The sequence below is a fragment of the Pipistrellus hanaki genome (genome assembly GCF_964339955.1).
Source record: "Pipistrellus hanaki genome assembly, chromosome: X".
Taxonomy (NCBI): Eukaryota; Metazoa; Chordata; class Mammalia; order Chiroptera; family Vespertilionidae; genus Pipistrellus; species Pipistrellus hanaki.
In genome coordinates this window covers 10,935,289-10,949,311 of record NC_140524.1, presented here as the reverse complement: position 1 = coordinate 10,949,311, position 14,023 = coordinate 10,935,289, and the positions used below count along the sequence as shown (strand labels likewise).

At 61.0% G+C, this 14,023-nt stretch overlaps 1 protein-coding gene and 1 long non-coding RNA gene across 2 annotated transcripts in view; both read left to right on the top strand.

The window, feature by feature from the left end:
- The window catches only part of LOC311615761, a 156,592-nt gene that overhangs the window by 117,355 nt on the left and 25,214 nt on the right, over positions 1-14,023 (top strand). The gene's annotated exons all lie outside the window — the stretch shown is intronic.
- SLC6A8 (solute carrier family 6 member 8) lies at positions 1,859-11,124 on the top strand. The gene is made up of 13 exons (XM_084871068.1): positions 1,859-2,792; positions 4,455-4,586; positions 5,443-5,692; positions 6,150-6,282; positions 7,232-7,366; positions 7,449-7,552; positions 7,644-7,768; positions 8,325-8,437; positions 8,524-8,661; positions 8,740-8,842; positions 8,939-9,039; positions 9,117-9,287; positions 9,640-11,124. The coding sequence occupies exons 1-13, from the start codon at positions 2,531-2,533 to the stop codon at positions 9,778-9,780; spliced, it is 1,908 nt and encodes a 635-aa protein (XP_084727194.1). The 5' UTR covers positions 1,859-2,530; the 3' UTR covers positions 9,781-11,124.

The following is a 14,023-nucleotide window of genomic DNA, read 5'->3' as shown; positions in this document are numbered from 1 at the left end:
AAATACTTTAGCAAACCTGGTTCTCTTCACTTCTGCAACATCATGCAGAGTTAGTGATCGAATTTGCACTCATTTCTTGTTTTTTTAAACGAGTAATATATGGAGACACCCTTTGCAGGCAGCAATCCCTGAAGCAGTGAGAGCCTCGGCCACAGGAGTTCCTGAGCTCACACAAGCCCGTAGTCAGCAGCCACTCTGGCCCAGCCACCTCCCTCTCAGCCTCTGACCCCACAGACGCAGTGGCAGCCGCAGGTGGCTACTCCCTCAAGGTCCCGCCGCCAGCCTTGGAACCTGCCTCCTGTCTCAGCAGAGCGATGGAGGGCCCCACCCTTGGCTCCCTCAGTCCTACTCAGGCTGCTCCGCCTTGCTCTTTTCACCCTGGCGCCCTCGCCCTCCCGGAAGCTATGGCCACTTCCCCAAAGCAACGTGGGCTGGCTCACGTCCTTCTCCAGCCACGGCTTTCTCTTTCCACCAGCTCCTTGGATGAGCGTGATCTTGAGTCGCCTGCACCCAGATGCGGCCCCACTTCCGCCTGCTTCTCCAGGCACTGTCTGGCCTCCTCCCTCGCCCCCCACGGAAGCAGCCCTCACTACAGGGTCAGCTTCCCCAGGCCATCTAGGGGTCACCTACTTCCCTATTGCCTCTTTATCTCCAAGCCAGCTTCAGACCCAGGCTGGGCCAGCGGAGGCTCCAGTTGGGGTCTTCTGATGAACAGAGTGACCCTAACAGCTCGAGGGTCTCCAAGCCCCCCTCAATCCCTCCCATCTCCCCCACCTGCCACTTGGGGCTCCTCCAGCCAGTCTGGGTGGAGATGCTGCCCGTCCCTCACCTAGCAGGCTCAATCTGGCTCCAGCCGGAACTGCTTTACTTCTTAAAGCCACCGGATGGCTGAGGGTTTAGCTTAATGGGATGAGCCATCTGGGGACCACAGTGAGCCCGGGACTTGGGGAGGGTCGGTGGTGGTGGGGGCACACTTCACATACCTGATCAGGACAGTGACCCCTTCCTTCCTCACCCCATGACTGCTCTTGGCCCCGAAAATTCCAAACAGGCTGCTCAGCTGCTACCGGAGAGGCAGCTGAACAACCTTGCTCTTGCCTAGGAGGCTCGAGGCTGGTCCCGGGGGCAGAGGCGTGTCAAGAGTGGGGAGCTGGGAACCGCCAACTGAGGCCTCTGGGGGGGGGGGGGTCTGTGCACTCACTAGCACCAGGGGGCAGCCTTCCCGGATTCCTACCTGAGTCTCCCACAGGGATGAGGGCAGGAGGGGTCCCTACCACCCCCCACCTTGGTGACAAAATGTAGCTTTGCACCTCAGCCAGAGGTGCCCCCTTAAAAGACTCCTAGAGACCTGTCACCCCAAACACTGGAACCTGGAACTCTGCTGATGCCAGGAGGAGGGGGTGGGGCCCGTGACAAAGCCCCCACAGCACACCTGGAGGCAGACCTCCCCATCCCAGGCACCCCGCATCCCCGCTGGTACCCAACACCGCCCCAGCCCCCGGATGGGAGTCAGAAAGAAGGAGAAAGGAGGGGGAGAAGGAGAAAGGAGGATAAGGATGGCTGGAGGGCAGCCAGGGAAGCGGCTCTCCCAGCACCCGGAAGGGCAGGTTGGGAGTGGCCATCTGGGCAGGGGTAGGCCCAGGTGAACCCGGGAACGGGGGCGGGGGGCCCGGAGGAGGTGCTGCCGGTGCCTCAGGTAGCAGCCATCCTGCCTCCCGCTGGAGCCGCGTCTCCTCCTCGGGAGGAGGGCGGGAGGAGGTGGGCGGAGTGACGGGGAGGGCGGGAGGGAGGGACGGAGGAGGGGGAGGGGGAGCAGCCCAGCCGTGGGGGGTGGGGCGACAGTGACATCACCCCGGAGTCGGTTCTTAAGCAGCAGCCGGTCAGGGCGAGGAGAGGGACAGTCGGAGCGCGGTGGAGAGTCACTGAACCCACCGCGGCCCGGAGAGCGGCTGGAGCCGCCGCCGCCGGGAAGGAGGGGCGAGTGCGCCCGCGCCGCCGCCGCCGCTGCCGCCGCCAGAGCCGCCGGAGCAGGAGCCGCGGGCGAGCCAGACAGCCGTGCGGGCCCGGGCTGGGGCGGGGGGCGCGGGCCGCAAGCCCATGCTCCGGCCGCAGCTTGCGGACAGTGGGCGCCCGATGCCGCCCGTGCCCCGCTAGGCTGAGCCTCGGGCCGGGCGAGCCGCCGCCGCCGCCGCCCGGATCGCGCGCGGGCACCAGCCTCCGGAGTCGCCACCGCCGCCCGAACCGCGGGCAGGAGCCTCGGGAGCCGCCGCCGCCGCCCGGCCGGCCCCGCCGCCGCCCGCGCGCCCCCGGGCCCCCGACACACATGAGATTCTTCAGGCTCACTTTCAAGTGCTTCGTGGACTGCTTCTGACCGCGCCGCCCGTCCCCCCGCACCCCACCCGCCGCCCGCCCGCCCGCCGCCCCGACTCCGGCCCGGCCGCCCCCGGCCGGCCCGCGCCTTCGGGGCCCCCAAGCCGCCGGTGCCCCCCGCCACCCGTCCCCCGGCCCGGCCGCGCCACCCGCCGGGACCATGGCGAAGAAGAACGCCGAGAACGGCATCTACAGCGTGTCCGGAGACGACAAGAAGGGTCCGCTGATCGCGCCCGTGCCCGACGGGGCCCCGGCCAAGGGCGATGGCCCCGCCGGCCTGGGGGCGCCTGGCAGCCGCCTCGCCGTACCTCCGCGTGAGACCTGGACCCGCCAGATGGACTTCATCATGTCGTGCGTGGGCTTCGCCGTGGGCCTGGGCAACGTGTGGCGCTTCCCCTACCTGTGCTACAAGAACGGCGGAGGTGAGCGCCCCCGCTCCTTCGCTCCTTCGCGCCACCAACCCTCCCCCGCTCGCCACCCGCCCCTTCGGGGCGCACGGGCGAAGTCCAGAGGGTGGGGAGGGCCCCTGAGGCAGTCGGGGGCCAGGGGCCGCCCCTCGCCGGCTGATGCCATTCGGTGGCCCAGCCTGGCAGCGTCCACCCCCTGGCGGGTCATGTGCCTGGCAGCGTGTGGGGGGAGGGGGCTGGCGCGCCTCTGGCCCGAGCCGTGGGGCTGCCCTCGTACTCCTTGCGTTCAGGGATTGGCCGCCGAGGTGGGAAGGCGAGGCCTGCCCCAGGGGGGGCTCCCAGAGGTGAGGAGCCCTGGCTGCCTCCACTGGCCAGGCACACAAGTGGCACATTGTGTGGGCCCCCCACGTGTGCACACACGAACACACACATACACAATGAGCCACTCTGTCCCTCCCCCTTCCATCTTTTTCCCTCCCCTCCCTTCCCCTCCCTTCCCTTCCCTTCCCTTCTCCTCTCTTCTCTGCCCCTCTCTTCCCAACCCTCCCCTCGCCACCCTCCCCTCTAGACTGGGCCTGGAACACTGGGTGCCTGAGCCAGGCATGGGAAGTCTGCGGCCTGGGCTGCCTGGCGCCGCCGCTGGACACACTGCATGCACACCCCATGCCTGCTCGTCCGCCCCGGCCCAGCTTAGCAACAGCGGTGGGCACGCATGTCCTGCGACTGCTAAGCAGCATCGGGCCTGGTGGGAAGCCACAGTGACCCGGTGATGGGTGGGAAACTGAGGCCTAGAAGAACGAAGGCCTTTGCCCAAGGTCACACACAGGAAGGATGCTGGGACGAAGAGTCAGGCAAGCTGCAGTGAAGCCCGGCTTCGGTAGAGTGGAGAGAGCTGGGCCAGGGCCAAGGCCAAGAGTAGGGGGCCTGTGCAGGAGGGAGTGCCCAGGGGCTCCTGGGGCCCAGCTCCCCGCACTCCCACCCCTGGCCTGGAGTCTCCGACCCTGCCCTGCATGCTGCCTCCAGAGCCAGGTGGCCTCCCCCATGATGTCTCCCTCTGTCCTTGCTCACTGACATTTTCAGACACCCCTACACACACACACACACACACACACACACACACACCCTGGCAGAGGACTGCCACCCACCCATTGTCTTCCCTGGACCTGCCCACTTGTAAGCCAGTGTGTGGGTACAGGGAAGGCAGGGCTCCCTGCCCTCACCCAAGTCAGGCAGGCCCCCCCAGGCTTGAGTGCCAGCCATGGCGCACACACACACAGGCACGAACATGCCCTCGCCGCCTTTCCTTCCTGTACCGCCTGGCAAACAGGGAACTGTGACACGAGGGATGGCTTGTGTGTGCAAGCACATGCGTCCTCCGTAACCATTAGGTTGCCCTTGGTGACCACAGAGGCAGAAGCCTTGTAGGCTTAGGGCACCCTCTCAGTCCAGGAAGCTATAACCCCCCCCCCCCCCCCAGGACTGTTCACCTGGGGCCTCTGAGTCAGTGGCCACCCGCTACACTGATTCACCAGTGGGAAGTTATGACGGGGCTGTGGTGGAGCCCGGAGCTGGGGCTTCCTCCTGGCTCCCAGGGCAGCTGGAAGCTGGATTGGCCGAAAGCCTGCACAGCCTGGTCATGGAGTTCGGTTTTAGCCCCTGGCCTGTGTCCTCCCTCAGGTGTGTTCCTTATTCCCTACATCCTGATCGCCCTGATCGGAGGAATCCCCATTTTCTTCTTGGAGATCTCGCTGGGCCAGTTCATGAAGGCCGGCAGCATCAATGTCTGGAACATCTGCCCCCTGTTCAAAGGTGAGCGGCCCTGGGCCAGCCCCTCTGCCCTCTCCCTCGGTGACTCTTTCCCTATCCCACCGCTGGAACAAGGCTGGCACCCACTTGAGAAATGGCATCCTGTCTGAGCACCAGACCTGGGGCCCATTGATAACCTCCCTAAGTTGAGGGAAAGCTGGACGCCATGCAGACCACTCTGTGACCTTGGGCAGGCTAAGGGGTTGGATGGGAGCCACTGAAAGGTCAGGGTCTGAATGGAGGAACTAATCATGGCAAAGGTCACCTCATAGCCCCTTCTGTGCATGGGTGGCAGTGTCCCCATCATCTCTCTAGGCCCTAGTAGGTAGGTTTCACTCTTGCTGTCTTTGAGGAGGCTGGGACACAGACAGGTGAAGTGACTAGCTGTGACTGCCTGCTGAGAGGAGAGGGTGTGCGAGCTAGTCACCCTCAAAATCCAGGTCTAGCAAAGCCCTCCCCCCCCCTCCCCCGCAAGTTGCTCAGTACTGTAGGCCACGGCAGGCAGGGTGGGGGGTGGGGGGGAAAGCAGGTGGAGACAGTGAGGCCCAAGAGAAGAGGCAGGTGTGTGAGGCTAGGAAATCAACAGGACTTAATGCGCAGATGGGGCAGGAGCGGAGGTCTGGGGAGAATGCAGATGAGGCAAGGAGCAGGGGCTTTGGGGCCAGGGACAGACTGGGGAGCTAGCCCAGCATTGGGACTCTTACGCAAGGGAGTGTCCACGGGGCTCTGTCTGGAGCATGACAGAGAAGGGCGTAATGGGATGGAAGGTGGGGAGGGGGTGGAGGGTGGACGCAGGGAGCAGGATGTCAGGATGTTAGTTGGTGGTGGGAAGCCAGCACAGAAGCCGCCCTCCTCCTAGGCCTGGGCTACGCCTCAATGGTGATCGTCTTCTATTGCAACACCTACTACATCATGGTGCTGGCCTGGGGCTTCTACTACCTGGTGAAGTCCTTCACCACCACGCTGCCCTGGGCCACGTGTGGCCATACCTGGAACACTCCCGACTGTGTGGAGATCTTCCACCATGAAGACTGTGCCAATGCCAGCCTGGCCAACCTCACATGTGACCAGCTTGCTGACCGCCGGTCCCCCGTCATCGAGTTCTGGGAGTAAGTCAGGTGCCTCTGGACCAGGCCCAGCCCGCGCCTCTCTCTGGGCTCCACATGCCGATCTGCGTGGGTTGGGTGGGGCCAAGCCCCAGGGGGATTCCCAGCCTGCCCTTGGGGGCCCCCAGGCCAGTCCCTGCGGGAGCCGGGCTGGATGGACCTTGTTTCTCAGCACCATGTCTCACTCGGGGTGCTGTCACTCCGTGGTGCCTGACGGGAGGGGGAAGTACCGCTGTGTGTGCTGGGTAGCCACCCCCCCACTCCTGACCAGGGGCCCCCAGCCTCCGGGCACACACCCTGCGTTGTCTTCATGTGACAGGCTTGGGTCCGGGCCCCACCCGGGTGCTCGGGAGGGACCAGCTGGACACAAGGGCTGCGGGAGCGGGAGCACCAGCCCCGGGACAGCTCCCAGCGGCTCTGCCCTCTGCTCACACGGCCCTCGTGGGCTCTGCCTCCCCAGGAACAAAGTCTTGCGGCTCTCCAGGGGACTGGAGGTGCCAGGTGCCCTCAACTGGGAGGTGACCCTGTGTCTGCTGGCCTGCTGGGTGCTGGTCTACTTCTGTGTCTGGAAGGGGGTCAAGTCCACAGGAAAGGTACAGCTGGAGGCGGGCAGGGCTGGGGGTGATGGCAGGGCTGGGGTGCGGCACTGCCTGGGGAGGGAAGTGTCTCTGCCAGGAACCACTGTTGAAACAAGAGGTGACTGAGCCAGGGCCTAGGCCTGAGAAGGGGGCAGGTACTTCAGTCCAGGTCACATGATCCCAACCCCACCCCAAATCCAGGTCTAGCAGCCTTCCCCCTTGAGGGGGAGAAGCCCAGGCAGCAGCTGTCCTTCCTCTGTGTCGGGCATCCCCGTCCCCTCCCTCCTTCCTCTCTGTTCCTCACTCACCACCTGAGTCTCTCTGGATAGTCTGGGTGGACCTGCTGTAAGGCTCTCTTGCCTGCCTGTCTGGCCCAGGGTCGAGTCTAGACACATGCCTTCCCCAGAAGCTTGCTGTCAGTCCAGGAGACAAATGTGTGAACAGGCGCATAATAAGACAGTGTGCCGAGGGCTGTGGGACATGGCCAGGTCCCTGGAGGGCTGGCTCGTTCCCCAGCAGGGTCTGAAGAGCAGCCGCTTCCCGAGCTGGCGGTCCGACTTGGATGGAAGGCAGAGCCTTTGCCGTCTGTCTCCCTCTTACCCGTCTCTGGCTGGCCCACTTCTAATCTCAGCTACCGAGGACCCTGCCTCTCTGCAGAGGAGGACCTGGACCTGCCTCCAGGCTGCTGTCCCACGCCCTGCCTGGGGAGGGCCCTGCCTCTCCCCTCCCTCTGCGGCCAACCTGCGTTTGCCATGGGGCTGCTCATGCCCAGCCAAGCACCTGGCTTCCTTTGGAAGGAGCCATGGCTCTGGGGAGTTAAGGGGGGGCTGCCGGCTGGCCTCATTCCTCACCTCTGAACACACTGTCCAGCGGTGGGGGACCGTGGCCTGCCCAGCTCAGGCCGGGGGCCTCTGAGGGGGCAGTGGGTGCTGTCGGGCCCCTCTGAGCAGCATGGCCCCCCCAGATCGTGTACTTCACCGCTACGTTCCCCTACGTGGTCCTCGTGGTGCTGCTGGTACGTGGAGTGCTGCTGCCTGGCGCCTTGGATGGCATCATCTACTATCTCAAGCCTGACTGGTCGAAGCTGGGGTCCCCTCAGGTGAGGTAGAGGGGGTGGGAGGGAGGCCAGGGGGCCAGCCCAACAGGGCCCCTCACACCTACTCTGCCTTGGCCGTGTCTAGGTATGGATAGATGCCGGGACCCAGATTTTCTTCTCTTATGCCATTGGCCTAGGGGCCCTCACAGCTCTCGGCAGCTACAATCGATTCAACAACAATTGCTATAAGTAAGGCACTCTGCCCCGCTCCCCTGCCCTGCCTGCCCATGGGCAGCAAACAGGCAGCCTAACCAGCTCCTGTGGTCCCGTGTGTCCCCAGGGACGCCATCATCCTTGCACTCATCAACAGCGGGACCAGCTTCTTCGCTGGCTTCGTGGTCTTCTCCATCCTGGGTTTCATGGCTGCGGAGCAAGGCGTGCACATCTCCAAGGTGGCAGAGTCAGGTAAAGACCCCAGGCCCCAGTCCGGCCTCTGGAACAGAGGCTGCTGTCCTAACATACCTACTGTGTGCATGAACGCACATACAGATCTACATTCTGAGAAAATTTTAATAATTTTTTTAAACGTCGTCACATTGCTCTGGGCAGGCCTGGATGAGCAATTGCAAGGCACAGCTGTTCCAGTCAGCTTACTGGGCCTGGCCACCTGGAGCCTTGAGCTCCAGGCCATCCATCCCTGGGGGCCTCTGGGTATGGTCTCATATTTGCCTGTGTTGCAGAGGGAAAGGGAGGCATTTCCCGGGTCAAAGGTAACCAGAAGCCCAAACCAGATACCCCCCCTCCTATGGGCGGTCTGCCGAGGGCCCCCAGGAGCCTTCTAGCCGCTGGGTGGCACACCCACAGAGGGCTCAAGCCGCTCAGCAGTGCCTTGACATGAGGGGAAAGGCCCTTGGCCCTAGGGGGCCCTGGTGTCTGCAGTCTTGATACCATGGAGCAGGGATGGGGGACAGGAAGTGGGCATAACCCACAGGTATCTACATCCTGCCTCTTTCCCTCTTAGGGCCTGGCCTGGCCTTCATCGCTTACCCCCGGGCCGTCACGCTGATGCCCGTGGCCCCACTCTGGGCTGCCCTGTTCTTCTTCATGCTGCTGCTGCTGGGCCTTGACAGCCAGGTTTGCAGGGGGGACAGGACAGAGGGGGTTGGAGGGGGAGGGGCCGGCAGGTGGGCAAGGGCCGTGGCCTGAGCACCTGGCCACAGTTTGTAGGTGTGGAAGGCTTCATCACAGGCCTGCTGGACCTCCTCCCGCCCTCCTACTACTTCCGTTTCCAAAGGGAGATCTCCGTGGCCCTCTGCTGTGCTCTCTGCTTTGTCATCGACCTCTCCATGGTGACTGATGTGAGTGGGGCAGGGTAAGGGTTGCCTCTGTCCGCTGGCTGCCATCTGCCACCTGCCCTGACCTGGCTCTGTCCCCAGGGTGGGATGTACGTCTTCCAGCTGTTTGACTACTACTCGGCCAGTGGCACGACCCTGCTCTGGCAGGCCTTCTGGGAGTGCGTGGTGGTTGCCTGGGTATACGGTAGGTCTGGGCCGAGGGGCAGGAGGGGCTGTGGCATGGAGCAGGCCTGGTGGGTCTATAGCTCTAGCTGTCCCACCTCACCTTCCCCCACCCCAGGAGCTGACCGCTTCATGGACGACGTGGCCTGCATGATCGGGTACCGGCCTTGCCCCTGGATGAAATGGTGCTGGTCCTTCTTCACCCCGCTGGTCTGCATGGTAAGGGCCAGGAAGGCTGGACTGGGTGGGGCAGGGTACCCCAGGCCCCACTGGCTAATTGCAGACTCTCTCCACAGGGCATCTTTATCTTCAACGCTGTGTACTCCGAGCCACTGGTCTACAACAACACCTACGTGTACCCGTGGTGGGGCGAGGCCATGGGCTGGGGCCTGGCGCTCTCCTCCATGCTGTGTGTGCCCCTCCACGTGCTGGGCCGCCTCCTCACGGCCAAGGGGACCATGTCTGAGGTCAGTTCCTCAACACCGCCCCTCCCTTCTGTTTGGGTCATATCCTTACCCCCAGATTATCTGTACCCCTGCCCCCCACCCCCAGGATGGGTCACTGTCCCAGAAGCCTCTGGGCCAGCTGGATGAAAGGGACACTGGCTAGCAGGGGCGTGGCAGGGGGAGGAGGCCTGTCCCTAGCTTCCGTTCTCGGCCACACAACCCTGTCTCCCGGGTGCAGGGAGTAGTGCCTGGTCAGTGTCCCGGGAGGAGCAGCCCTGGGCCCTGAGTTGGTGGCAGGTGGTGGTGGTGGAAAGAGGCCAAGGACAAGCAGGTGTCCCTCCCCAGGGGCTCACCATGTCCCTTTCTCCTGCAGCGCTGGCAGCACCTGACGCAGCCCATCTGGGGCCTCCACCACTTGGAGTACAGAGCTCAGGACTTGGAGGTCAGGGGCCTGACCACCCTGACCCCAGTGGCTGAGAGCAGCAAGGTGGTGGTGGTAGAGAGCGTCATGTGACAGGGCCGGCCCCCAGTGCCAGCTCTCCCTCTTGTAGCCATAGCAGCCCCTGCTTTAGCGCCTCCAACCCCTCCAGGGGGCTTGCCTTTCCCTGACACTTTTGGGGTCTGCCTGGGGGGGAGGGGAGGAAGCACTATGAGTGCTTGTGACTAAAATAACTTTTTCCATTTTTAATAATAAAATGCCAAAAATACCACAACCCACCAAAAATAGATGCCTCCCCCCACCAACCAAGCTGGTGCCCACGCTGCTTCCCAGGCCCTGCCGCCTGCCCTCCCCCTAGTGCCTGCTGCCTGTCCAACACACCCATGGGTGGCTCCTCAACCCAGAGGCAGCGGTGGCAGCTTAGGGAACAGAACAGGAAAGGGGAGGGAGGAGAGAGAGGGGCAGCGGAACCACAGTGAGTATTTCAACTGGGCTAGACCCCTCTCCCCACCCCTAATCTAGAAGCTTCGAGAGCCAGCCAGCAATGGGACCTTCTGGTTCCTGCGCCAATTGCCACCAATATCAATTGTGTGAGCTTGTGTATGAGTGTATGTGTGCGTGAGTATGTAGGGCACATATAGATCTCTATCTCTTAGCAAAGGGGAAAACCAGGTGTACACTGTGCCTGTGGGCAAATGAGGCTTGTATTTTGCACATTTTATAAACACTTGAGGAGAGAGATTTCTGCTTGTATATTTCTAAAGAGAAAACAGCCCCGAGGTCCCTCTCCTTGCCACTCCCTGTCCTTTCAGCCCCTCCTTAATTCCTCTGCCCCAGCCAAGGAGTGTGAATTTATAGATCTAATTTTCATAGGCAAAACAAGAGCTTCAAGCTGTGCGAGTCTGTCGTGTGGGTATGCATGTGCGGTCCCCGGCCCCAGGCGGAGGTGGAAAAGTGCACAGCAGGGGCCTCGAGGGGTGTCCTCACGATACTCCTCTGCCCACAAGTTGTGGGGGTGAGGAGGTGTGGTGTTCTGTCCCAGGAACGGGGCTGCTCACCTGGCATGCTCAACCTTACCCACACCCTGCCCCCTGGGCTGGGCTGGGCAGACTGCAGGGATCTGAGGTGGGCACCAGCCAGGGAAGAGATCCAGGCTTGGCTCCCGCCTGCGAGCTTAAAGCTGATGCACTTTTCACGTCTCAAGTCTTCCACGTAGCAGCTTTACTTAACCCACGTCCGTGTCATATCTAATCCCGGGACAGCCGAGTGGACCCTAGAAAGACTTCCTCCATACCCTGACTTCAACTGGAGGGGAGGGACTAGGGGAGGGACTAGGCGAGGGCGGGGGGGCCAGCGGGGACATTCTTACTGTGCTAAAAGCCACTGCAAACATAGCAATAAAAACATGTCATTTTCCAAAGCTGGCTCCTGTTCTGCTTGTCTGGACCATGGGGGTGGGACTGGAGGTACAGGGGAGGCCTCCCCACCTCGAGCTGTTTCCTTGGGAAAGTATTTGTTCTGGGGGTCTCGATACCCGACTGTTCCAGGAACTGGGACTAGAGCAGGAAAGGAAACTAGCAGAAAGCCTTTCCCCCGAGGAGCTGACACACTTGGGGAGAAAGGATAATAGTATGCGACAGAGGCACACACCAAGCAGGGCAAGTGGGTGTGAGGTCACGGACAGTGGGTGGGAAGTCACGGGTGTAGATTTTCCAAAGGTTGCCCAAATGCCACACTGAACACATGACTCCCCAAGATGCAGGCGGCAAGGGGCAGGCGAGGTGGAGAGGTGAGGTTGCAGCAGAGGCTGGGAAAGGTGGTGATCACTGGACCAGGACACCAGCAGTGGAGGGAAGAAGTGTGGATCAGAGACCAGTTTGTAAGACAGGAAACAGGGCTTGTGGACTACCAGGATGCAGGCTTGAGAGGAGTCAAGAAGGCCTCAAGAAATTGAGAGTGAGCACCGTGAAGGGTGGCACTGCCAGGCCATGTGCCAGGGAGATGAGGTTTGAAGGGGATGGTGGTAGCATCTGACTAGAGACCTCTAGACAGCAGTTGGACAAGAAGACTGGAGCTTTGGAAAGTCTGAACTGAAGAGAAAACTTAGGAAGTTCTCAGCACATAAAGACAGCCCGGAAAGCCCTGAGCCTGGATGAGCTCAGCCAGGGCGGCAAGGAGCGGGTGCAGAGGGAGAGGCGGCCCGAGCACTGAGCCCTTGGGCCCTGGGACACTCAGAGGTGGCAGAGGAGAGGCTGGTCAGTGGGTGGGATGGACCCCAAGAGTACAGAGGTGATCCTGGAACATGTCTGAGGAACACCCCCGCCCCCATTGGGGCCAGGAAAGAGTGCTCGGCTATCAGATGCTAATGGTCAAGGGTGCAAGGGCATGCCCCCCGCCCCCGACATGGCTCAGTGGTTGAGCATTGCCTATGAATCAGGCAGTCAGGGGTTGATCCCCAGTGTGGGTATACAGGAGGCAGCTGATCAATGGTTCTCTCTCATCACTGATGTTTCTCTCTCTCTCCCCCTTCCTCTCTGAAATCAACAAAAACATTTTTAAAAAGAAAGGGGGGGGGAGGGGGAGGGGCTGAGAAAGCTGGCTGGGTTTGATGACAAGCTCATGGAGACCTAGACAGAAGTTTGGGTTCGGGGTGTGCAAAAGCCCGGAGTGAGATTATGAAAGAAGGGCTGGAGCCCTAGCCAGTTTGGCTCGGTGGACAGAGCGTCAGCCCACAGACAGAAGAATCCTGGGTTCCATTCCGGTCAAGGGCACATACCTGGGTTACCAGCTCGATTCCCAGCCCTGGTCATGTGTCTCACTCATGTTGATGTTTCTGTCTCTCCCCCTCCCTTCCACTCTCTTTAAAAAAAATCAGTGGAGCCGAAGCCGGTTTGGCTCAGTGGTAGAGTGTCAGTCTGCGGACTGAAAGGTCCCAGGTTCAATTCCGGTCAAGGGCATGTACATTGGTTGCGGGCACATTCCCGGTAGGGGGTGTGCAAGAGGCAGCTGGTCGATGTTTCTCTCTCATCGACGTTTCTAGCTCTCTATCTCTCTCCCTTCCTCTCTGTAAAAAAATCAATAAAATGTATTTAAAAAAATCAGTGGAAAAATATCCTCGGGTAAGGATTAACAAAAAAAGAAAGAAGGGCTGGAAACAACCCAAGCGTCCATTGACAGGAATAGATGAACAAAATGTGGTCTGTTCATACAGTGGAATATTATTCAGCCTATAAAAGGAAAATCTGACACACTACAACATGGATGAACCTGAGGACATTATGCTGAATGGAAGGAGTCAGACACAAAAAAGGCAAACACTGTATGATTCCATTCTAGGCGGCCGCTAGAGGAGTTAGATTCAGAGACGGAAGAGTGGGCTGCTTGGTGCCAGCGGCTGGAGGAGGAGGATGGGGGTGAGTGCTTAATGGAGCAGTTTCAGTTTTGCAAGATGAAAAGTTCTGGGAAAGGATGGCAGTGACACACAACGATGTCCTTGATGCCACTGAAGTGTAATCTTAATGATTAAAATTGCAGTTTTAGGTTACATATATTTTAACACAACTTAAAAGAAGGGTGGGAAAGAACTGGAGACAATGGCCCCATTCAGGTCCTTGTGGGCAGGGCCTCAAGCACGAGAGGCTTCAGCCTTACAGCCTTAGGTGAGAGCCGGGTGCTCTAGTCAGTGCCACAGGAGGGAGGGCAGGACAGGCATGGGCACGGGGGGTGGGGGGGGGGACAAGCACAGTCATCAGCTGAGGCAAGCCTGGGGTGAAAGTCAAGACTTATGAGGCTGGTGCTCACTCTGGATGCCAGCCTGGCCCCTCAGAGAAAAGTAACAGTTTGTTCCTCTCTGGGCTCTTTATATAGCAAGGCATTGTCCCCTTAGTAAGGAGGGGCTTTAGCCCCAACTGTACAGCCAGGGAGGGCTCTGGCCTGTGATGCTGCCATCAGCCATGCTCTGACTGTCACCAAGATCCTGGACAGAGGGCAGGTCCTCAGGGCTTGGGAAGGCCTTTCTACAGCCTGTGCTGGCACATGGGGAGGCGCCTCCCCAACAGGCCAGCTCCTATGGAATGCCTGACAACCTGCTCTTCAGACCCAACCCCTGCCCCACCCTTCCCTTAAAGCTTCCCACGCTACAACCCCTCAGCTCTCACCATGCCTGCAACTTCCAGAACTGTGTGCTGACAGCTCCCAAATCTCCAGCCTGGCTCCTGGGGTGATGAGGCTCCTCGCCCCAGACCCTGCCCCCTGGCAATTCCTCCCCACCAGCCTGGTATCATCACCCTCAGGCCCACTCCACTCCCGCTCCACCCCA

Bases quoted from the DNA above. Each gene is read 5' to 3' on its own strand.
- SLC6A8 (XM_084871068.1), top strand. From the start codon at position 2,531: ATGGCGAAGAAGAACGCCGAGAACGGCATCTACAGCGTGTCCGGAGAC. The intron at 8,843-8,938 runs GTAGGTCTGGGC...CCCCCACCCCAG, and splicing joins GGTGGTTGCCTGGGTATACG to GAGCTGACCGCTTCATGGAC. The intron at 9,040-9,116 runs GTAAGGGCCAGG...CTCTCTCCACAG, and splicing joins TCACCCCGCTGGTCTGCATG to GGCATCTTTATCTTCAACGC.